General features: G+C 24.3%; 1 protein-coding gene across 7 annotated transcripts in view; it reads left to right on the forward strand.

Annotated features, from left to right (window-relative positions):
• The window catches only part of LOC145265380 (synapsin-like), a 319,381-nt gene extending 296,473 nt beyond the window's left edge, over positions 1 to 22,908 (forward strand). For all 7 annotated transcript variants that reach the window (XM_080121178.1, XM_080121173.1, XM_080121176.1 and 4 more), the window contains one exon: positions 22,427 to 22,908. In XM_080121178.1, coding sequence (XP_079977304.1) covers positions 22,427 to 22,619 — 193 coding nt within the window. In that variant the 3' untranslated portion in view covers positions 22,620 to 22,908. The remainder of the gene's footprint in view (positions 1 to 22,426) is intronic.
• Positions 22,909 to 27,965: the final 5,057 nt, after the last annotated feature.

A 27,965-nucleotide genomic window follows, 5' to 3' on the forward strand; every position in this document is an offset into this window, starting at 1 on the left:
CCCTGCTAGTTTATAATAAAAGTAAGGTAAATGTCGATATCGAAACCAATTGTGATGCAAGAAGTTTATTTTTCAATAAATGAAAACAATATTATAAAATCAGTCTTTCAGTCATATCAAGCGTTTCTCAACAATATATAGACATTATTTTTTCCCTATAGTTGAGATTTAACGACATCCCATCAAACATATCAGATTCTTTCAGTAGCAAAATGAGTCCACAAACAGAAATCGACTCAGATTATGTTTATCACAGATGTCTGGATGTTGTGTGCTCATATATACTAGCATATACTCATTTATTTATTTATTTATTTTACAAGGTGGTCACCACTTATCAAGGCCCGAAGGCCACTCAGGGATAAGGGTTATTGCATGTACAGTACGTTAGTGTTGAGATTTGATAAAGTGTCTTACTTAAGGGGGCGGTTCATCAGGAATTTGTTTATGTTGGACTTGAAGACATCCAGGTTGTAGTCAGGTGGGAAACAGGCAGACGGAACAGAGTTCCACAGGCGTGTTCTTCTAAGAAAGAAGCTTTGTTCATGGAATCTATGATTTGGTTTTGGCACAGATAAAGAGTGGGGAAAATTTTTGACAGTGGTTTCAGCTAGACGGGTATTTTTTGTGAAAGATAGGCGAGGGGGGACCAGGGATTGGAGCTCAGACGAGCACTTGCCATGGAGGTAACGATAAAACAAAGACATGCTCGCAACGTCTCTCCTGTGGGAGAAAGGTTGCAGGGAAGAGAAAAGGGCATCCCGAACTAAGCCACAAAGCCTATTTTGTACTCTGTCAAGGCAGGATAGGCTGTTTTTAGCAGCTCCTGCCCAGAGCTGGCAGCAGTACTCCACCCTTGGACGTACTTAGCTTTTATATAGATAGAGAATTGCATCAGCAGTGAGATATCTTCTGGAGCGGTAGAAGGATCCTACCATTTTTCCAGTGACCTTGGCAACTGACTTGATGTACGTGTTCCATTTTAGGTCAGGAGTAAAGGTCAAGCCCAGAAGCTTATTAAAACATGGAGCTTCCCCTAGATGAGAGCCATCCATTTCAATTGATGCCAGATGGGGATTAGAGTGTTGATGATGTAAAGTCACTTGGTTTTAGATGTATTAAAAGTAACCAGCCACCTCTTCCCCCACTGTACCACGTGCTCGAGATCAGAGGAGAGAGAATCAGAGAAAACTCATTTATGAATATCAGGAATATTAATGACTAGCATGGTGACCCAACAGACATGAAACTTAATATATAGGGTATTGAAACTCATGCGAAAGTTTATATTTGGGTTTTAGCCAGGAAAAATCGGTAGAAAATTATGAAAATTGAAAAAAAATGGAATTTACCAGGTTAAGGTCAAACGATGGCATAACAAACATGCATGCATAACGTAATAGCTATTGGTTCATGTTTTAATTTTTAGCCTTGCAGAAAACATATCTTCATAGCTCAGGCATTAACATCAAAGCAAAAAGTAAATCATAAGCTAAATGTTTCGGTTTCGATTCTCCGTGGTGGTGCACAAGTCATATTTTGTTTAACTTTTTAAATCATTATAATATATTGGGTCTAATATTATATAATAATTAAATCATTATTATATATTGGGTCTAATGTGATATAATAATTAAATCATTATTATATATTGGGTCTAATATGATATAATAATTAAATCATTATTATATATTGGGTCTAATATGATATAATAATTAAATCATTATTATATATTGGATCTAATATGATATAATAATTAAATCATTATTATATATTGGGTCTAATGTGATATAATAATTAAATCATTACTATATATTATATATGATATAATAATTAAATCATTATTATATATTGGGTCTAATATGATATAATAATTCAATCATTATGATATATTGGGTCTAATGTGATATAATAATTAAATCATTATTATATATTGGGTCTAATATGATATAATAATTAAATCATTATTATATATTGGGTCTAATATGATATAATAATTCAATCATTATGATATATTGGGTCTAATGTGATATAATAATTAAATCATTATTATATATTGGGTCTAATATGATATAATAATTAAATCATTATTATATATTGGGTCTAATATGATATAATAATTCAATCATTATGATATATTGGGTCTAATGTGATATAATAATTAAATCATTATTATATATTGGGTCTAATATGATATAATAATTAAATCATTATTATATATTGGGTCTAATATGATATAATAATTAAATCATTATTATATATTGGGTCTAATATGATATAATAATTAAATCATTATTATATATTGGGTCTAATGTGATATAATAATGAAATCATTATTATATATTGGGTCTAATATGATATAATAATTAAATCATTATTATATATTGGATCTAATATGATATAATAATTAAATCATTATTATATATTTAGGTCTAATGTGATATAATAATTAAATCATTATTATATATTATATATGATATAATAATTAAATCATTATTATATATTGGGTCTAATATGATATAATAATTCAATCATTATGATATATTGGGTCTAATATGATATAAAAATTAAATCATTATTATATATTGGGTCTAATATGATATAATAATGAAATCATTATTATATATTGGGTCTAATATGATATAAAAATTAAATTATTAATATATTTATGTGGTCTAATATGATATAAAAATTAAATCATTATGATATATTGGGTCTAATATGATACGATAATGAAATCATCATTATATATTGGGTCTACTATGTCATAATAATTAAATCATTATTATATATTGGGTCTAATATGATATAATAATGAAATCATTATTATATATTGGGTCTAATATGATATAAAAATTAAATCATTATTATGTATTGGGTCTAATATGATATAATAATGAAATCATTATTGTTTATTGGGTCTAATATGATATAAAAATTTAATCATTATTATGTATTGGGTCTAATATGATATAATAATGAAATCATTATAATATATTGGGTCTAATATGATATAATAATTAAATCATTATTATATATTGGGTATAATATGATATAATAATGAAATACTTTATATATTGGGTCTAATATGATATAAAAATTCAATCATTATTATATATTGGGTCTAATATGATATAATAATTAAATCATTATTATATATTGGGTCTAATGTGATATAATAATTAAATCATTATTATATATTGGGTCTAATATGATATAAAAATTAAATAATTATTATATATTGGGTCTAATATGATATAATAATGAAATCATTATTATATATTGGGTCTAATATGATATAAAAATTAAATCATTATGATATATTGGGTCTAATATGATACGATAATGAAATCATCATTATATATTGGGTCTAATATGATTTAATAATGAAATCATTATTATATATTGGGTCTAATATGATAAAATAATTAAATCATTATTATATATTGGGTCTAATATGATATAAAAATTAAATCATTAATATATATTGGGTCAAATGTATATAATAATGAAATCATTATTATATATTGGGTCTAATATATAATAATTAAATCATTATTACATATTGGGTCTAATATGATATAATAATGAAATCATTATTATATATTGGGTCTAATATGATATAATAATGAAATCATTATTATATATTGGGTCTAATGTGATATAATTATTAAATCATTATTATATATTGGGTCTAATATGATATAATAATTAAATCATTATTATATATTGGGTCTAATATGATATAATAATTAAATCATTATTATATATTGGGTCTAATATGATATAAAAATTAAATCATTATTATATATTGTGTCTAATATGATATAATAATGAAATCATTATTATATATTGGGTCTAATATGATATAAACATTAAATCCTTATTATATATTGGGTCTAATATGATATAAAAATTAAATCATTATTATATATTGGGTCTAATATGATATAATAATTAAATCCTTATTAGGTATTGGGTCTAATATGATACGATAATGAAATCATCATTATATATTGGGTCTACTATGTCATAATAATTTAATCATTATTATATATTGGGTCTAATATGATATAATAATGAAATCATTATTATATATTGGGTCTAATATGATATAAACATTAAATCATTATTATATATTGGGTCTAATATGATATAAAAATTAAATCATTATGATATATTGGGTCTAATATGATACGATAATGAAATCATCATTATATATTGGGTCTACTATGTCATAATAATTAAATCATTATTATATATTGGGTCTAATATGATATAATAATGAAATCATTATTATATATTGGGTCTAATATGATATAAAAATTAAATCATTGTTATGTATTGGGTCTAATATGATATAATAATGAAATCATTATTATTTATTGGGTCTAATATGATATAAAAATGAAATCATTATTATGTATTGTGTCTAATATGATATAATAATGAAATCATTATTATATATTGGGTCTAATATGATATAAAAATTAAATCATTATTATGTATTGGGTCTAATATGATATGATAATGAAATCATTATTATTTATTGGGTCTAATATGATATAAACATTAAATCATTATTATGTATTGGGTCTAATATGATATAATAATGAAATAATTATTATATATTGGGTCTAATATGTCATAATAATTAAATCATTATTATATATTGGTCTAATATGATACACAATTAAATCATTATTATATATTGGGTCTAATGTGATATAATAATGATTTCATTATTATATATTGGGTCTAATATGATATAATAATAAAATCATTATTATATATTGGGTCTAATATGATATAATTATTAAATCATTATTATATATTGGGTCTAATGTGATATAATAATTAAATCATTATTATATATTATATATGATATAAAAATTAAATCATTATTATATATTGGGTCTAATATGATATAATAATGAAATCATTATTATATAATGGGTCTAATATGATATAAACATTTAATCATTATTATATATTGGGTCTAATATGATATAAAAATTAAATCATTATGATATATTGGGTCTAATATGATACGATAATGAAATCATCATTATATATTGGGTCTACTATGTCATAATAATTAAATCATTATTATATATTGGGTCTAATATGATATAATAATGAAATCATTATTATATATTGGGTATAATATGATATAAAAATTAAATCATTATTATGTATTGGGTCTAATATGATAAATATGAAATCATTATTATTTATTGGGTCTAATATGATATAAAAATGAAATCATTATTATGTATTGGGGCTAATATGATATAATAATGAAATCATTATTATATATTGGGTCTAATATGATATAAAAATTAAATCATTATTATGTATTGGGTCTAATATGATATAATAATTAAATCATTATTATATATTGGGTCTAATATGATATAAAAATGAAATCATTATTATGTATTGGGTCTAATATGATATAATAATGAAATAATTAATATATATTGGGTCTAATATGTAATAATAATTAAATCATTATTATATATTGGGTCTAATATGATATAATCATTAAATCATTATTATATATTGGGTCTAATGTGATATTATTATGAAATCATTGTTATATATTGGGTCTAATGTGATATAATAATGAAATCATTAGTATATATTGGGTCTAATATGATATAATAAGGAAATCATTATTATATATTGGGTCTAATATGATATAATAATTAAATCATTATTATATATTGGGTCTAATATAGTATAATAATTAAATCATTATTATATATTGGGTCTAATATGTCATAATAATTAAATCATTATTATATATTGGGTCTAATATGATATAATAATTAAATCATTATTATATATTGGGTCTAATATGATATAATAATTAAATCATTATTATGTATTGGGTCTAATATGATATAATAATTAAATCATTATTATATATTGGGTCTAATATGATATAATAATGAAATTATTATTATATATTGGGTCTAATATGATATAAAAATGAAATCATTAGTATATATTTAGTCTAATATGATATAATAATTAAATCATTATTATATATTGGGTCTAATATGATATAATAATTAAATCATTAGTATATTTTTAGTCTAATATGATATAATAATTAGATCATTATTATATATTGGGTCTAATATGATATAATAATTAAATCATTATTATATATTGGGTCTAATATGATATAATAATGAAATCATTATTATATATTGGGTCTAATATGTCATAATAATTAAATCATTATTATATATTGGGTCTAATATGATATAATAATTAAATCATTATTATATATTGGGTTTAATATGATATAAAAATTAAATCATTATTATGTATTGGGTCTAATATGATATAATAATTAAATCATTATTATATATTGGGTCTAATATGATGTAATAATTGAATCATTATTATGTATTGGGTCTAATATGATATAATAATGAAATAATTAATATATATTAGGTCTAATATGTCATAATAATTAAATCATTATTATATATTGGGTCTAATGTGATATTATAATTAAATCATTTTTATATATTGGGTCTAATATGATATAATAATGAAATCGTTATTATATATTGGGTCTAATATGATATAATAATGAAATCATCATTATATATTGGGTCTAATATGATATTATAATACAATCATTATTATATATTGGGTCTAATATGATATAATAATCAAATCGTTATTATATATTGGGTCTAATATGATATAATAATTAAATCATTATTATATATTGGGTCTAATATGATATTATAATTAAATCATTATTATATATTGGATCTAATGTGATATTATAATTAAATCATTATTATATATTGGGTCTAATGTGACATTATTATGAAATCATTATTATATATTGGGTCTAATATGATATAAAAATTTAATCATTATTATATGCTGGGTCTAATATGATATAATAATACAATCATTATTATATATTGGGTCTAATATTATATAATAATTAAATCATTATTATATATTGGGTCTAATATGATATAATAATGAAATCATTATTATATATTGGGTCTAATATGATATAAAAATTAAATCATTATTATGTATTGGGTCTAATATTATATGATAATGAAATCATTTTTATATATTGGGTCTAATATGATATAAAAATGAAATCATTAATATATATTGGGTCTAATATGATATAATAATTAAATCATTATTATATATTGGGTCTAATATGATATAAAAATTAAATCATTATTATATATTGGGTCTAATATGATACGATAATGAAATCATCATTATATATTGGGTCTAATATGATATAATAATGCAATCATTATTATATATTGGGTCTAATATGATATAAAAATTAAATCATTATTATATATTGGGTCTAATATGATATAATAATTAAATCATTATTATGTATTGGGTCTAATATGCCATAATAATTAAATAATTATTATATATTGGGTCTTATATGATATAATAATTAAATCATTATTATATATTGGGTCTAATATGATATAATAATGAAATCATCATTATATATTGGGTCTAATATGATATAAAAATCAAATCATTATTATGTATTGGGTCTAATATGAAATAATAATGAAATCATTATTATATATTGGGTCTAATATGATATAAAAATTTAATCATTATTATGTATTGGGTCTAATATGATATAAAAATAAAATCATTATTATATATTGGGTCTAATATGATATAAAAATTAAATCATTACTATGTATTGGGTCTCCTGTGATATAATAATGAAATCATTATGATATATTGGGTCTAATATGATATGATAATGAAATCATTATTATATATTTGGTCTAATAGTATATAATAATTAAATCATTATTATATATTGGGTCTAATATGATATAATAATTAAATCCTTATTAGGTATTGGGTCTAATATGATATGATAATGAAATCATTATTATATATTGGGTCTAATATGATATAAAAATTAAATCATTAATATATATATTGGGTCTAATATGATATAAAAATTAAATCATTTATATATATTGGGTCTAATATGATATAAAAATTTAATCATTATTATATATTGGGTCTAATATGATATAATAATGAAATCATTATTATATATAGGGTCTAATATGATATAATAATGAAATCATTATTATATATTGGGTCTAATATGATATAATAATGAAATCATTATTATATATTGGGTCTAATATGATATAATAATGAAATCATTATTATATATTGGGTCTAATATGATATAATAATTAAATCATTATTATATATTGGGTCTAATATGATATAATAATTAAATCATTATTATATATTGGGTCTAATATGATATAAAAATTAAATCATTAATATATATTGGGTCTAATATGATATAAAAATTTAATCATTATTATATATTGGGTCTAATATGATATAATAATTAAATCATTATTATATATAGGGTCTAATATGATATAATAATTAAATCATTATTATATATTGGGTCTAATATGATATAATAATGAAATCATTATTATATATAGGGTCTAATATGATATAAAAATTAAATCATTATTATGTATTGGGTCTAATATGATATAATAATTAAATCATTATTATATATTGGGTCTAATATGATGTAATAATTAAATCATTATTATGTATTGGGTCTAATATGATATAATAATGAAATAATTAATATATATTAGGTCTAATATGTCATAATAATTAAATCATTATTATATATTGGGTCTAATGTGATATTATAATTAAATCATTATTATATATTGGGTCTAATATGATATAATAATGAAATCGTTATTATATATTGGGTCTAATATGATATAATAATGAAATCATCATAATATATTGGGTCTAATATGATATTATAATACAATCATTATTATATATTGGGTCTAATATGATATAATAATCAAATCGTTATTATATATTGGGTCTAATATGATATAATAATTAAATCATTATTATATATTGGGTCTAATATGATATTATAATTAAATCATTATTATATATTGGATCTAATGTGATATTATAATTAAATCATTATTATATATTGGGTCTAATGTGACATTATTATGAAATCATTATTATATATTGGGTCTAATATGATATAAAAATTAAATCATTATTATATATTGGGTCTAATATGATATAATAATACAATCATTATTATATATTGGGTCTAATATTATATAATAATTAAATCATTATTATATATTGGGTCTAATATGATATAATAATGAAATCATTATTATATATTGGGTCTAATATGATATAAAAATTAAATCATTATTATGTATTGGGTCTAATATTATATGATAATGAAATCATTTTTATATATTGGGTCTAATATGATATAAAAATGAAATCATTAATATATATTGGGTCTAATATGATATAATAATTAAATCATTATTATATATTGGGTCTAATATGATATAAAAATTAAATCATTATTATATATTGGGTCTAATATGATATAATAATTAAATCATTATTATATATTGGGTCTAATATGATATAAAAATTAAATCATTAATATATATTGGGTCTAATATGATATAAAAATTTAATCATTATTATATATTGGGTCTAATATGATATAATAATTAAATCATTATTATATATAGGGTCTAATATGATATAATAATTAAATCATTATTATATATTGGGTCTAATATGATATAATAATTAAATCATTATTATATATTGGGTCTAATATGATATAATAATTAAATCATTATTATATATAGGGTCTAATGTGATATAATAATTAAATCATTATTATATATTGGGTCTAATATGATATAGTAATGAAATCGTAATTATATATAGGGTCTAATATGATATAATAATTAAATCATTATTATATATTGGGTCTAATATGATATAATAATGAAATCATTATTATATATTGGGTCTAATATGATATAATAATGAAATCATTATTATATATTGGGTCTAATATGATATAATAATTAAATCATTATTATATATTGGGTCTAATATGATATAATAATGAAATCATTATTATATATTGGGTCTAATATGATATAATAATGAAATCATTATTATATATTGGGTCTAATATGATATAATAATTAAATCCTTATTAGGTATTGGGTCTAATATGATATGATAATGAAATCATTATTATATATTGGGTCTAATATGATATAAAAATTAAATCATTAATATATATTGGGTCTAATATGATATAAAAATTTAATCATTATTATATATTGGGTCTAATATGATATAATAATTAAATCATTATTATATATAGGGTCTAATATGATATAATAATTAAATCATTATTATATATTGGGTCTAATATGATATAATAATGAAATCATTATTATATATTGGGTCTAATATGATATAATAATGAAATCATTATTATATATAGGGTCTAATATGATATAATAATTAAATCATTATTATATATTGGGTCTAATATGATATAATAATGAAATCATTATTATATATAGGGTCTAATATGATATAATAATTAAATCATTATTATATATTGGGTCTAATATGATATAATAATGAAATCATTATTATATATTGGGTCTAATATGATATAATAATTAAATCATTATTATATATTGGGTCTAATATGATATAATAATGAAATCATTATTATATATTGGGTCTAATATGATATAATAATGAAATCATTATTATATATTGGGTCTAATATGATATAATAATTAAATCCTTATTAGGTATTGGGTCTAATATGATATGATAATGAAATCATTATTATATATTGGGTCTAATATAATATAAAAATTAAATCATTAATATATATTGGGTCTAATATGATATAAAAATTAAATCATTAATATATATTGGGTCTAATATGATATAAAAATTTAATCATTATTATATATTGGGTCTAATATGATATAATAATGAAATCATTATTATATATAGGGTCTAATATGATATAATAATTAAATCATTATTATATATTGGGTCTAATATGATATAATAATTAAATCATTATTATATATTGGGTCTAATATGATATAATAATGAAATCATTATTATATATTGGGTCTAATATGATATAATAATTAAATCATTATTATATATTGGGTCTAATATGATATAATAATTAAATCATTATTATATATTGGGTCTAATATGATATAAAAATTAAATCATTAATATATATTGGGTCTAATATGATATAAAAATTTAATCATTATTATATATTGGGTCTAATATGATATAATAATTAAATCATTATTATATATAGGGTCTAATATGATATAATAATTAAATCATTATTATATATTGGGTCTAATATGATATAATAATGAAATCATTATTATATATTGGGTCTAATATGATATAATAATGAAATCATTATTATATATAGGGTCTAATATGATATAATAATTAAATCATTATTATATATTGGGTCTAATATGATATAATGAAATCATTATTATATATAGGGTCTAATATGATATAATAATTAAATCATTATTATATATTGGGTCTAATATGATATAATAATGAAATAATTATTATATATTGGGTCTAATATGATATAATAATGAAATCATTATTATATATTGGGTCTAATATGATATAATAATTTAATCATTATTATATATTGGGTCTAATATGATATAATAATTAAATCATTATTATATATTGGGTCTAATATGATATAAAAATTAAATCATTAATATATATTGGGTCTAATATGATATAAAAATTTAATCATTATTATATATTGGGTCTAATATGATATAATAATTAAATCATTATTATATATAGGGTCTAATATGATATAATAATTAAATCATTATTATATATTGGGTCTAATATGATATAATAATGAAATCATTATTATATATTGGGTCTAATATGATATAATAATGAAATCATTATTATATATAGGGTCTAATATGATATAATAATTAAATCATTATTATATATTGGGTCTAATATGATATAATAATTAAATCATTATTATATATTGGGTCTAATATGATATAAAAATTTAATCATTATTATATATTGGGTCTAATATGATATAAAAATTAAATCATTATTATATATTGGGTCTAATATGATATAAAAATTTAATCATTATTATATATTGGGTCTAATATGATATAATAATGAAATCATTATTATATATAGGGTCTAATATGATATAATAATTAAAACATTATTATATATTGTGTCTAATATGATATAATAATGAAATCATTATTATATATTGGGTGTTATATGATACGATAATGAAATCATCATTATATATTGGGTCTAATATGATATAATAATGAAATCATTATTATATATTGGGTCTAATATGATATAAAAATTAAATCATTATTATATATTGGGTTTAATATGATATAATAATTAAATCATTATTATATATTGGGTCTAATATGATATAATAATTAAATCATTATTATATATTGGGTCTAATATGATATGATAATTTAATCGTTATTATATATTGGGTCTAATATGATATAATAATGAAATCATTATTATATATTGGGTCTAATATGATATAATAATTAAATCGTTATTGTATATTGGGTCTAATATGATATAATAATTAAATCAGTATTATATATTGGGTCTAATATGATACGATAATGAAATCATCATTATATATTGGGTCTAATATGATATAATAATTAAATCATTATTATATATTGGGCCTAGAATGATACGATAATGAAATCATTATTATATATTGGGTCTAATATGATACGATAATGAAATCATCATTATATACTGGGTCTAATATGATATAATAATTAAATCATTATTATATATTGGGTCTAATATGATATAATAATTAAATCATTATTATGTATTGGGTCTAATATGATATGATAATTAAATCATTATTATATATTGGGTCTAATATGATATAAAAATTAAATCATTAATATATATTTGGTCTAATATGATATAATAATTAAATCATTATTATATATTGGGTCTAATATGATATGATAATGAAATCATTATTATATATTGGGTCTAATATGATATAATAATTAAATCATTATTATATATTGTGTCTAATACGACATAATAATTGTTGTGCCATAGAAGAAAAGTGAAAATAAGAACAATCAAATCGAGGGTCGGTTAAGGAACAAGTGGATTAACAATAATGTACAAAGATAGGAATGTGTGTATATCTAGCAATGTATGTGCAATAGCATCTCTCTCACCGATGTTGGAATTACTAGCGCTATTTATAGTGCAAATCGGTGTAAATTCCTCTGTTCAAGGAAGGCCGGTATAACAATAATAAATACAAAATCTGTATTAAATGAAATATTGAGCATATTTTACGACCGGGCAATGCCGGGCGGCCTACTAGTATACTGAGTAAATGAATTACAAAACAATAATTTTTAAAAGTGCTCAATACAACGTAGATCTTTGTTTCTTACATAAAAATTTAAAGTAGTCTAAATTCATGTTTTGATCAGTGCATTATTAACAAATAAAGTCTGCACATTTGGAGTGTGCCTCTGATGATAAATGGTGGCAACACAGGAACAATCAAGAAGTCTTGGTAGGAGGGGAACTGAAATGATAAGATAAACACACTGATGAGGCACGCGTTACTAAAGAATAAATGTATGTGGATAATTCTGTATACTTATATCATTTGGTATTATATATATATATATATATATATATATATATATATATATATATATCTACACTGAATATTTCGCGTTTCATCCACTCTAGGACTCTTCAGGCTTATGGCGCATAAGCCTGAAGAGTCCTAGAGTGGATGAAACGCAGAATATTCAGTATAGTTTAATGGCCATATATATTTTATAACTTACTAGCTAGCTCTACCTACATATTGAGCACTTTTGAAGTAAATAATTAAAGCTCACGCATAAATTTATACTTTCGTATATTAATTTTATGTGAGTAAATGAAGTAGTAATATATATAGATATATATATATATACTAGCAGGTCGCCCGGCGTTGCTCGGTCATAAAATATGCATAAATAATTAATTAATTGAGACAAAATTCTTATTTATTACAAACAGATATACTGTCTGTATCAAAGAAGCTGAGACACATATTATGTTTTTCTAAACAGCTCACTTCTTGTATGTAAAAAAAAAAAAAATACTCGAGCTGAGATTGATACCAAAGCCTAAAGACAGTGAGTCAAGTACGATAACCATTATGCCAGCTTGACACGATCTTTAAAAGGTGTATTCAAACCTACTTATTCTTGACATAAGTAATCTGTCATGTGAACGATTCACGCATGTGCATTCGTGAAACATTTGACAAACAGATACAAATCTGAGGACCCTCACGTACCAATTTTTCAATTTTGACCCCCTCAGCAGCTTTTTTTCCTGATGAAAGCCGATTAAAAAGTTTTTCACATGTTTGATTCGCCTATATACCAAATTTCAAGTTTGTAAATCAAAGATTCATTGAGTGTATAGGTTGAGAAGTGTCCTCATACACACATTCTCAGTTATATATATATATATATATATATGTATATATATATATATATATACATATATATACATATATATATATATATATACATATATATACATATATATATACATATATATATATACATATACACACACACACACATATATATATAATAAATGAATTACAAAAGTCTATATTCCAAATTTCATGATGTTGACCATCTTACAATTTATTCATTTAATTCAGTTGACACCTACAATTGTTTACAGTATCTGTTTTGTAGCACAAAATCAATCACTAAATTATTATATCAATCAGTGAATCTATTTTGCCCTTAACTCATCAGAAAAAATAGCAACAATCAATCCACCAAAAGGACATGATTAAAAAATTGGAAGAGAAGCTGCAAATACCTTATACAATTTTAAATGTTTAAATTTTAACAATATTTCTCGTGGTTAAAGTTGGCCGTGTGGGTTGTTCAGTCAGAGATGGCTTTGTAGATCCATATATACGTCTTGAAGTAAAGACGAAATGCTGATTAATGCATAAATAATTTTGGGTTTTCCTTTTTCGTTTTCCATATATATACTAGCATGGTGACCCGACGTTTCCCGGGATTGAATGATGATCAATGAATGTTTCACACTCCCATACTTTCATTGTCATGGAAAATAAGTAAATACATGGGTGTAGTTAATAATGCGAGGTTAGATAGACGCATCGTTAGGTTCACATATATACAGGGTGGGTCCCTAATATTGTCCTTCGAGCATATATATATATATGTATATATATATATATATATATATATATATATATATATATATATATATATATATATATATATATAGATGTGTATGTGTGTATATACACACAGACGTGTATATATTTATACCAAGTAAATGAAGTAAAGTTAGGATAAATAAATAATAATAAATAAATAAATAAGTAAATACATGTGTGCAGTTAATAATGCGAGGGTAGGTAGACGCATCTAAACCCCATTTAAATTTTTTTTTCTAGACACTATAAATTAATCCCTATCTAATAAGCAAAACAAATCAATGCATACCTCTTAAAATTAAACCAGCAACATGTATTTTGAACATATCTAACAATACGTCTACCTAACCTCACATTATTAACTACACCCGCTTATTTATTTATCCTTTATTTGTTTATTTATTTATCTACCCTAACTTTACATAAATTTACTTAGCATAAATATACACCCCTCTCTCTCTCTCTCTCTCTCTCTATATATATATATATATATATATATATATATATATATATATATATGTATATTTATATTTTTATGAATATATATATTTGTATAATTGTATATACGTGTATATGGGTGCATGTGTGTGTATGCGCATATGTGTGTATGTGTATATCCATCTACATCTCACTGAGGATTCGTACATGTATCTTCAATTGTATATGTATAACTGGGTCTATATATGTATGTCCTTATGCGTGCTTATATATGTTTCTATGTACGCGTGTATTTTTTTTTACAAGGTCGTCACCACTTATCAAGGCCCGGAAGCCACTCAGGGATAAGGGTTATTGCATGTACAGTACGTTAGTGTGGAGATTTAATAAAGTGTCTACTTAAGGGGGTGGTTCATCAGGAATTTGTTTACATTGGACTTGAAGACATCCAGATTGTAGTCAGGTGGGAAACAGGCAGATGGAACAGAGTTCCACAGGCATGCAGTTCTAAGAAAGAAGCTTTGTTCATGGAATCTACATTTTGATTTAGGCACAGATAAAGAGTGGGGAAATTTTTGACAGTGATTTCAGCTAGACGGGTGTTTTTCGTAAAAGATTGGCGGGGTGGGGGACCAGAGATTGGAGCTCAGACGATCACCTGCTGTGGAGGTAACGATAAAACAAAGATAAGCTCGCAACGTCTTTTCTGTGGGAGAGAGGTTGCAGGGAAGAGAAAAGGGCATCCCCCACTAAGCCACGAAGCCTATTTTGTACTCTGTCAAGGCAGGATAGGCTGTTTTTAGCAGCTCCTGCCCAGATGTGGATGCAGTACTCCATCCTTAGACGTACTTTGGTTTTATATAGATAGAGAATTGCATCAGTATGAATGTATGTGCTCCTGGGTCGTGTGTATATGCAAGAATGGGTATTCGTATATCTATATCTGTGTGCACATGTATGTGTTTGTATACATCTGGCTGCTAATGTCGATATATGTGTGTGTGTGTGTATATGTGTCTATATATATTTGTGAGTGTATATATGTGTATAAGAATTGTGTGTATGTGTGTGTATGTCTGCATATGCATTGTTTATATATATGTGTGTGTGTGTGTGTGCGTATGTGTCTGTATATGGATGTGTAGAAATGTACATATATATGTATATATATGTATGTGTATTTGCGCGTACGTTAACGTATGTATTATTAAAAAAAACAACCCATTGTAAACTGAAATGGAAAAGTCGACGCATAGCGACTACAAAAATTTTAAATGAACTCTGTACCTGTCAAAAACATGGCATCTAAACTAACCCTTTCCCTCTCTCTCTCTCCCTCTCTTTCCCTCCCGCTTTCTCTCTCTCTTTCCCTCTCGCTCTCCCTCTCTCTCTCTCTCTCTCTCTCTCTCTCTCTCTCTCTCTCATCTACTTAATATACCTTACTGAACAAGCAAAAGGCAGTTAAAATTTCAAACCTAAAAATTGAAACTTCCCCCCCTCCTCTCATTACCCCCTCCCTTTTTCTTTTCTTTACCATCCTCTCTCCACCTCCCTCTCCCTATATCCATATATCTCCACCCACGCCTACCTGCTACTCTCACACACACGATACAATCTAATGTATCTTAACCCTCAAAACTGAAATAATGTCAATGCCCGTCTCTTTCCCCCTTTATTATCTCCTACCTCCCCCCCGTTTTTTTAGTATTTCTTCTAAAACACTTCTTCCTAATACTAACAACCACTTCTGTAAGGTCTGACGAGGCTGTTGGATCGTAAACATGGTCCAACATCTGAAACTTGTGTAACCAAACAGGTAAAGCGGTAATAAAAAAATAAAACACATATTTGCTCTGCAATAGTATTGAGCACTCTCTTCAGGTTTTTACTAATTACCAGTTTTACCATATATATATATATATATATATATATATATATATATATATATATATATATATATATATATATATAACAGCAAACAGTTAATAAAACATGTTAAAAAACACTTTGAAAAAGAGTTAAAAACATATTTAATCTGAAAAGGAAACACTTGATAAGTGGATAGTCCTTAATCCGTGAAGTTTTGAAGAAATACTTTCCTTCTCATCAGAGGGTAGGAATTAGCAAGAAGCGGGATCAGATTTTGCATACAAAAGTATTTAATGAAACTGCAAGTAAGACAAAGATCTTACTTGATAACAAAAAGTGAAGCAGAGGGAATGTGGTGAAGAAAAAGGTGATTACACGTGAATGGATAGTCTGGTGAACGGTTTATTTTATTTTAGTCTTGCACAATTCCCAACCACACCTCTCCTGAATCAGCATTGCTTGAGTCCAGTGTCAAAGAGAAATCCAAGAGATAAGCAGAGAGAACATACAACAACTAGAATTCCCAAATGAGAAGTTATTTTAGAACAAACCAGCCACAATATTGCTTAACTTTGGTGATCTAATGGGACTGGCTGCGTCAACGTGATTACGCTGTATATATATATATATATATATATATATATATATATATATATATATATATATATATATATATATATATATGACTACTTCATTTAGTCACATAAATTAATAAATGAAAATATAATTTTGTGTGTAAATTTTTAGTATTTACTTCAACAGTGCTCAATACATAGGTAGAGCTAGGTAGTAAGTTATAAAAATATATATCAATTTTGAAATTATTTTTTATCTGTTTTTTTTACATGGAGGTCGCCACTTATCAAGGCCCGAAGGCCACTCAGGGATAAGGGTTATTGTGTGTACAGTAATCAATGAGATAGTATTGTAGTAATCATTAGTATTGGGGGTTTTGATAGAGTGTCTTACTTAAGGGGGCGGTTTGTAAGGAGTTTGTTTATGTTGGACTTGAAGACGTCCAAGTTGTAGTCAGGTGGGAAACAGGCAAGCGGCAGAGAGTTCCACTGGCGTGCAGTTCTAAGAAAGAAGCTTTGCTCATGGAATCTACGTTTGGATTTAGGCACAGATAAAGAGTGGGGAAAATTATTGACAGTAGTTTCAGCCAGATGGGTGTTTCCCGTGAAAGATTGGCGAGGGGGGACGAGGGATTGGAGCTCAGACGAGCACCTGCCATGGAAATAGCGATAAAACAAAGACAGGCTCGCAACGTCTCTTCTTTGGGAGAGAGTTTGCAGGGAAGAGAAAAGGGCATCCCCCACTAAACCACGAAGTCGATTTTGTACTCTGTCAAGGCAGGATTGGTTGTTTTTACCAGCTCCTGCCCAAATGTGGCAACAGTACTCAATCCTTGGACGTACTTTGCTTTTATACAGATAGAGAATTGCATCAGTGGTGAGATATCTTCTGGAGTGGTAGAGTAAAGTTTACCCTGTGCACATAGTTGTTCGCTATTTCTCTCTTACTGTTTAATAGATGTTGGGGTTCTTTAAAGTATAGGATAGCAAATTTTTCATTTAGGCATAATCTACATAGATCTTCTGGGTCCCTGTATGTGCTTGCTTGTCTTATTATTTTCCATTCGACTATCGGCAAACGTCGAATATATGTCCGCCTATGTCACGGTAACATATTGAGTGAGTTTCTTACAATATTTTGTATAATTTTTTAGTTTGTACTTATTTTCCCAAAATTGCCGTATTCAACAGCAAGCACACCACTATTTTGCTTTTTCAAATATGTCAATAAACACTGTATGATTTTCGAATCGATTCCACATTTTAAAGTGAGTAGAACCACTAAAAACGTTTGCAGATAGGTAGAAGAGTAACTTATCTTGTTTTTGATAACATTTATTTGTTATATATTTGATTTTTGATCATTTTTTTTCTAATCTGTGTGTATAGTAACACAAACCTGAAAATCTTAATAGCTCAATTCATAGATCATCTGATTTAATGTCTTTCCATTTCAATCCGTTTCAATTTCCAGTCATGGTATCTATTTTATTTGATGGGGATTTATTATTTAATCAGTGATGTGATGATTCCAATATTTTTCCTGATACCAATACAATTACTGATTCCAATTCCAGTTCTTTTAGATTTCTAAATATACTAGTCTGGGTGCCCGGCGTTGCCCGGGTGTTTGGAGGTGTGTATTGAGCAAAAAAAGAAAGAAAAAAGTGGTAGGCTCGAACCCGTACCGTGAAGGAGGAAAAGAAAATGAAAAAAAACAAAAAAAAAACGTGACATGCTAGATGTTCCGCCCATCGTCAAACCGGAAATGACGTAAGTTTAAATTTAAGGCTAGACAATCGAAAAGAAGCAATGACTTTGGAAAATATCGGCAAAAAAAGCGATCCCTCCCTGTAGAAAAGTGTCAAGTTGAGGGTGAAGAAATTAATGTTTGTTGGCCAATTTTTCAATATATGTCATCCGAAGGGTCGAGCTTCAAAACGATACTGATCTCGTGGAAATCCGTCGACTCTGTCGAAAGTTTTAGGCAGACATACATACATACATTTAAACAAGTTTTTGCCCTGTATATTATAGATAGTTCTCTTTTAATTGGGAGGGGGGGGGAGTGCGGATACTGAAAAACTTATGTAATATGTACATATATTTTTCTGAAATTAAAAATACACTTATGGATAGGAGCTATAGTTTTTAGTTTTACAGACAGTTCAAAATTAATAGATATTTATCATTTCATCATTAATTAAAATTTATAGATATTTATCATTCCATCATTAATTAAAATTAATAGATATTTATCATTTTATCATTAATTAAAATTTATAGATATTTATCATTTTATCATTAATTAAAATTTATAGATATTTATCATTTCAACATTAATTAAAATTATTCATCATTTCACCATTAATTAAAATTAATAGATATTTATCATTTCATCATTAATTAAAATTAATAGATATTTATCATTTCACCATTAATTAAAATTAATAGATATTTATCATTTTATCATTAATTAAAATTTATAGATATTTATCATTTCACCATTAATTAAAATTATTCATCATTCCATCATTAATTAAAATTAATAGATATTCATCATTTCATCATTAATTAAAATTAATAGATATTTATCATTTCACCATTAATTAAAATTAATAGATATTTATCATTTCATCATTAATTAAAATTAATAGATATTTATCATTTCATCATTAATTAAAATTAATAGATATTTATCATTTCACCATTAATTAAAATTAATAGATATTTATCATTTCACCATTAATTAAAATTATTCATCATTCCATCATTAATTAAAATTAATAGATATTCATCATTTCATCATTAATTAAAATTAATAGATATTTATCATTTCACCATTAATTAAAATTATTCATCATTCCATCATTAATTAAAATTAATAGATATTCATCATTTCATCATTAATTAAAATTAATAGATATTTATCATTTCACCATTAATTAAAATTAATAGATATTTATCATTTCATCATTAATTAAAATAAATAGATTTTTATCATTTCACCATTAATTAAAATTAATAGATATTAATCATTTCATCATTAATTAAAATTAATAGATATTTATCATTTCATCATTAATTAAAATTATTCATCATTTCATCATTAATTAAAATTAATAGATATTCATCATTTCATCATTAATTAAAATTAATAGATATTTATCATTTCACCATTAATTAAAATTATTCATCATTCCATCATTAATTAAAATTAATAGATATTCATCATTTCATCATTAATTAAAATTAATAGATATTTATCATTTCATCATTAATTAAAATTAATAGATATTTATCATTTCACCATTAATTAAAATTAATAGATATTCATCATTTCACCATTAATTAAAATTAATAGATATTTATCATTTCACCATTAATTAAAATTAATAGATATTTATCATTTCACCATTAATTAAAATTAATAGATATTCATCATTTCATCATTAATTAAAATTAATAGATATTTATCATTTCACCATTAATTAAAATTATTCATCATTCCATCATTAATTAAAATTAATAGATATTCATCATTTCATCATTAATTAAAATTAATAGATATTTATCATTTCACCATTAATTAAAATTAATAGATATTTATCATTTCACCATTAATTAAAATTAATAGATATTCATCATTTCACCATTAATTAAAATTAATAGATATTTATCATTTCACCATTAATTAAAATTAATAGATATTTATCATTTCATCATTAATTAAAATTAATAGATTTTTATCATTTCACCATTAATTAAAATTAATAGATATTTATCATTTCATCATTAATTAAAATTAATAGATATTTATCATTTCTATCATATGAGCCATGCCAGTTTTAATGGCAAACAAACAAATAAAAGCAATGAAAATAATCGTTTTTGGCATTGGAAAATAGACACATATTTTCCTGATTCCGATACCGATTCTGATATCCCCAATAGTTCTGATATTTTGATTCCTGAGTCCGATTAATTATTCCAAAACCAGTATTAATGCAATAATCTCCATTTCTAAAAAAAAAAAAATTAAGATATTCGTTTTAAAAAGTTGTGACTGATGGACAAACAGACAGACACACAGAAAATGCTGCTTACGAGTGGTTTAAATTTATTTATCAAAAAATAACATTTTTAATTAAAAAAAAAGTTCTTTTTCTTTTCTAATTTAAAAATTAAATGTATAGTTATTAAAAAGAAAGATTTGAAATAAAAACTCTTTTTATAAAAACAATTTTTTTTGTTTTTTTTGCAGTGGACCACCAAGCCAACCACCTCCACCAGTCCCAGGTCGTCAGATGCCTCCTGGCCAGGGCCCACCACCTGGCCACCCGTCGCAACAGGGTGCCCCTGGCCAGGCGCCTGTGGCTCAAATGGGTCAGAGTCAAGACGAGGACACCATGCAAAATTTGCGGAAAACATTTGCCGGAATCTTTGGAGATATGTGAAGGACGGATAACTGTGAGTTAGGGTTAGGGTTAGGGTTAACCAACGAAGGAGCGACCAAAGGAATTGAGAGGAAAGTGGCCAGTCAGTTCTGTGCCCAAGGACGAAAGGGTCACTTTCTTTCTCTGTTTATGACCCTCCCCAAAAACAGGTAATGCCATTGTTTCCGCCACCGAGATAACAATTTGATATTGTTCTTGTGAACTTCTGTTGTTCGTAGGAAATTAAGAAAAAAAAAAAAAAATAGATTTTAAAAAATCAAAAAATCTAAAAAATAATTAAAATAAAAAATTAATAATGGTAAACATGATTGTGTTGAGGAAAAAGAAAATTCTTAATATACAGATATGTTTGTACAATTTAATTGATGCATCTCGTCATCCAAATTCAAATCATTCCAGTACACACACACACACACACACACACACACACACACACACACACACACACATATGTATCATTTTTTATATATACAAACATTTTGGCTACATATGTGCATACATGTTTCAGCTTTAGCCCTATTTAGGCTAAACCTCTTCAGGTCAGATCGACAGTTAATAAGTTAGTCTTTTCATCTATCTTCATTCATATATTTACATATATATATATATATATATGCCAATATTATTGTTATAAAACTCTATATGAAAGGATATCGAGCACTTTTGTGTGTGCAAGGTCCGTGTCTCGTATTGCTTCTTTTCTCATTTTGAGAGGTGGATTTTCATATATATATATATATATATATATATATATATATATATATATATATATATATATATATAGGGGTCTGTGGGAGAGAACTCCAGCAAAGTGCTCGATTATAAAGAAAATTTGATATAGTATTTATTTAAATATGCTACTGAAGGTCAGAAAAACATTGGTACTGTCGGTTTCAAATTCGATACAAAGGGGTCCAGTCTATGGTCGATTAAGTCTGACTCACTTAAACAGAGGCTAAAGAGAATCCAACATAATCGACTATAGACTGGTTCCCTTTGTACCACATTTGAAACTGACAGCACCAATGTTTTTCTAATCTTCTAATATATATATATATATATATATATATATATATATATATATATATATATATATACATATATATATACATATATATACATATATATATATACATACATATATACATATATACATATATATATATATACATATATATATATACGTATATATACATATATATATACATATATATATACATATATATATATACATATATATATACATATACATATATATATATATATATATATATATATATATATATATATATATATATATATATACATATATGGGGGTCCGTGAAGCATAGAGTAATATCTGTAAAAAAATCTTGAGTAAGAAACCTCAATGCAATAGAGAGTATGAATAAAAGTCAAAAAGAAAAAATTGAAACCAACATTCTAGCTACTTTAAATTATAATTTATTTGACCCGCCAAAACGAGATTTATAAGATGTGGCTCAATGGCTGGTAGTTTTTTTTTTTTTTTTTGAAGAAGAAGAATGAGATTGTTCACACCGTCTTGGTGCTGCTTACATATATATATATATATATATAATCTGTTCGAACACAGAATTAAATTAACTGTCAATTTTATGCAATTGTCATGTGTTTTGATGATTATATCATATTGTAGATGCTTACAGCTGATTCAAGAAAGTGTTTATTTTTTAAGTCATCCAATGCACTATGAATTTTATTATAGGTGCAATCCAAAAAACAATCAATGCCTATATATATATATATATATATATATATATATATATATATATATATATATATATATATATATATATATATATATATAGTGAATAAATGCCAAAAGACTATATATATATATATATATATATATATATATATATATATATATATATATATGCTCCTTCAAAAACGCTTTCAAAAATATTTGGTATACTTATATTTTGTAATAAAGCATTTGATATCTATAATATATTTAGCAGTTATACAACATTTTGTAGGCGAACATAATATATTTTTCCAACTCTTTTGGCTATGGAACTAGTTTCAAATATTTGTAGATAGTTTTTGATCGTTGTTTTGTTGATAAAGTTTTGTTTTAATTTGTAGAATAAAAAAAAAATTATGAAGATCGGATCTTTTGTCACTATAGTTTGAAAGGTGACATGTTAGAAATAGTCATAGTGGTTTGACCAATTAATAATTTGGACATTTTAATTTTGTATGGATATGCATATATATATATATATATATATATATATATATATATATATATATATATATATATATATGCATGCATATGTATAAAATTTTTCTGTAATCACATAAAAATTAGCTAAAATTTTCGATTGTTCAAAGCAAGAGCGTAATTATATTTTATTGAACGAAATCATACAATTAATTCCTTATCATGATAGTAACTAAACTGCAAGGCAAGAAAAAAAAAAAAAAAGAAAGCATGAGTAACGGATGATGAGCAAACAGAGAATGCTTTCTATTTTCTCGCCTAGAATTCGGTCTTCATGAAACCGTGGGTACCCATGATGAGAAATTAATTGCATAACATTTGCTTATAGTTGAATGTGTTTGTAGATAAATCTTAACGCACAAGCACATGGAAAAACTTATTCATCAATTATAACCTATATTTATACAGTACACACACATATATATATATATATTTATGAACATCTGATTAACATAATTTTATGGAGTATATATATATATATATATATATATATATATATATATATATATATATATATATATATATATATATAACCTGGCGAATTCCATGTCATCATAAAACCGTTTTTGTGTCTTCTTGTGTGTAGTGGCATTAGCGTCAGACATAACCAAGCTGCGTTAAACCGGGACACACAGGTGCGTAAAATATCACGAATGACAACGCTTGTTAACTTACGTGAATGCGTCCGCATAAACAACACTATTAAGCTACTATACAAACTTTTATGTGAACTTAATTTTTTTTATAAAATACATCATATATAGTGTGTGTTGGATCCGTGAAGGACAGAATAATTTGGATAGGAAATCACGAGTGAGAAAGCTCAATGTAATACAGAGCAAGAATAAATTTAAGAAAAAGAACTCAAATCAACGTTTAATTATAATGCAAATGGCTTAAATGTTAGTTTGAGTTTTTCTTCTTAACTTCATATATATGAAGTTAATACAATTAACTTATCTAAGAGTAAATCTTTAACAAAGCAAAACTTATCAAGTTAAGAAAAGCTCAACACTATTAAGTGGAAGCAAACAATAATATTAAATGAAAGATGAAGAATAAAAGTTATATATAACTATATTATATCATCTGAACAATAAGGAAAAGTTAAGGGGAAAATTAAGAAAAAGAACTTTTTAAGCCATGGTATTCCGTAGTTAAATTCTTCTCACCTGATGAGAAGCATTTAGCTTCAAAATGTCATGACCTAAAGAGGTTGTTTCTTAAATTTCCCCTTATCTTCTCCTTATTGTTCTGATGATATAATATAGTTATATACAACTAATCTTTCATTATATATATATATATATATATATATATATATATATATATATATATATATATATATATATATATATGCATACATATATAGAGAGTTTGATCCCCCACCCACGGAGACACTTGAATATCTCTGTGCCCAACCACCTCAGGCCTCTTACCCATCCAGTTGCCTCACACATCTCCAGATACAAGCGTGTCTCGAAAGTAAAGATTCCCATTTAAATAATATATAAAAATATTTAAAAAACAAATACTTAAATAAAATTATTCATATATTTAAAAAACAAAAAAAAAATGAATTCATTTTTCTTAATTCTTCATTTGTGATATTGTGTACTGGCTTTGTTGAAAATCTTTAAAAAAAAAAATCAAATCTAAACCAAAATGGAATCCAAAAGTATCCCATAATTCCCTGTTTTTTAATCTTCTTTCTTCCTTCTAAACAGAAGAGTTCCTCGCGTGCCCAAATAATTTGTGAATGAATTTAAGGTTTTATATTCTTCTTTGCTTTTCTCTGGGTGAACTCTCGAGTCCGAGAGAGAGTTTTCCAACTATCTCATCTGTTGAATATGGCTTCTATAATTTTCGTTAACCTTTGACATCTGTTAACCTTTGAAATTTGTTCACCTTTGACACCTCTGACATCTTTTCAAATCTCATATCTAGAATTTTCTATTTTTACCTGTATAATTCTATTTATATCTGTCTTTTTTTCTGTCTGTATCAGTCTGTTCAGATCTTTCTATTTGTACTGGTGTTTTGTTTTCTTAATTTCATTTATCCAGAGAAAGTCTCGCAGTAAAGACAGAACGTTGATGAACACATAACTTCGTTGGTTCTCTCTCTCTCTCTCTCTCTCTCTCTCTCTCTCTCTCTCTCTCTCTCTCTCTCTCTCTCTACATATATATATATATATATATATATATATATATATATATATATAAACATACATGTATGTGAAAAGCTTTTTTTTGCCTATTAGCTTATTCATATATTTTTATCTATCTATCTATCTATCTATCTATCTATCTCTCTCTCTCTCTCTCTCTCTATATATATATATATATATATATATATATATATATATGTGTGTGTGTGTGTGTGTGTGTGTGTGTGTGTGTGTGTGTGTTTGAGTATTATCTTTACTATTTTTCTACCATGTATCAAACTGTTCCTCACTTTCTCCATCTTTCTCTCTCTTTCTCGCTCATATATATATATATATATATATATATATATATATATATATATATATATATATATATATATATATATATACATACGTGTATATATATATATATAGGAAAAAGGAAAAAAAAACATCTTTATATTCTTTAACGTTTCGTCTTTATTTCAAAACTCTATCAAGATAATGATTTGAAGAAATAACATACAAGTACAATATTTGAAAATATGTGAAGCATTTGTATATATATATATATATATATATATATATATATATATATATATATATATATATATATATATATATATATATATATATATGGTAGCAGTCACTTGTCTTCAAGCATGACTCTCCTCTTAATCTGCTAGTTTGGAGATCTTATATATATATATATATATATATATATATATATATATATATATATACCCACTTAGATCTATGGATATAGTAAATTATAAAATGGATCATAATAATAATAATAAAAATAATAATAATAATAATAAAAATAATAATAACAATAATAATAATAATAATAATAACAAATATAACAATTAAATTATTATTAAATTCCTTATTTTATTCGTATACTTATATGAAAATGTCGTATTAAAAATATTTTTAAATTTCTTTG

This window comes from Euprymna scolopes, chromosome 40 (genome assembly GCF_053919585.1).
Source record: "Euprymna scolopes isolate OS-2025 chromosome 40, ASM5391958v1, whole genome shotgun sequence".
In the NCBI taxonomy this organism is placed as follows: domain Eukaryota; kingdom Metazoa; phylum Mollusca; class Cephalopoda; order Sepiida; family Sepiolidae; genus Euprymna; species Euprymna scolopes.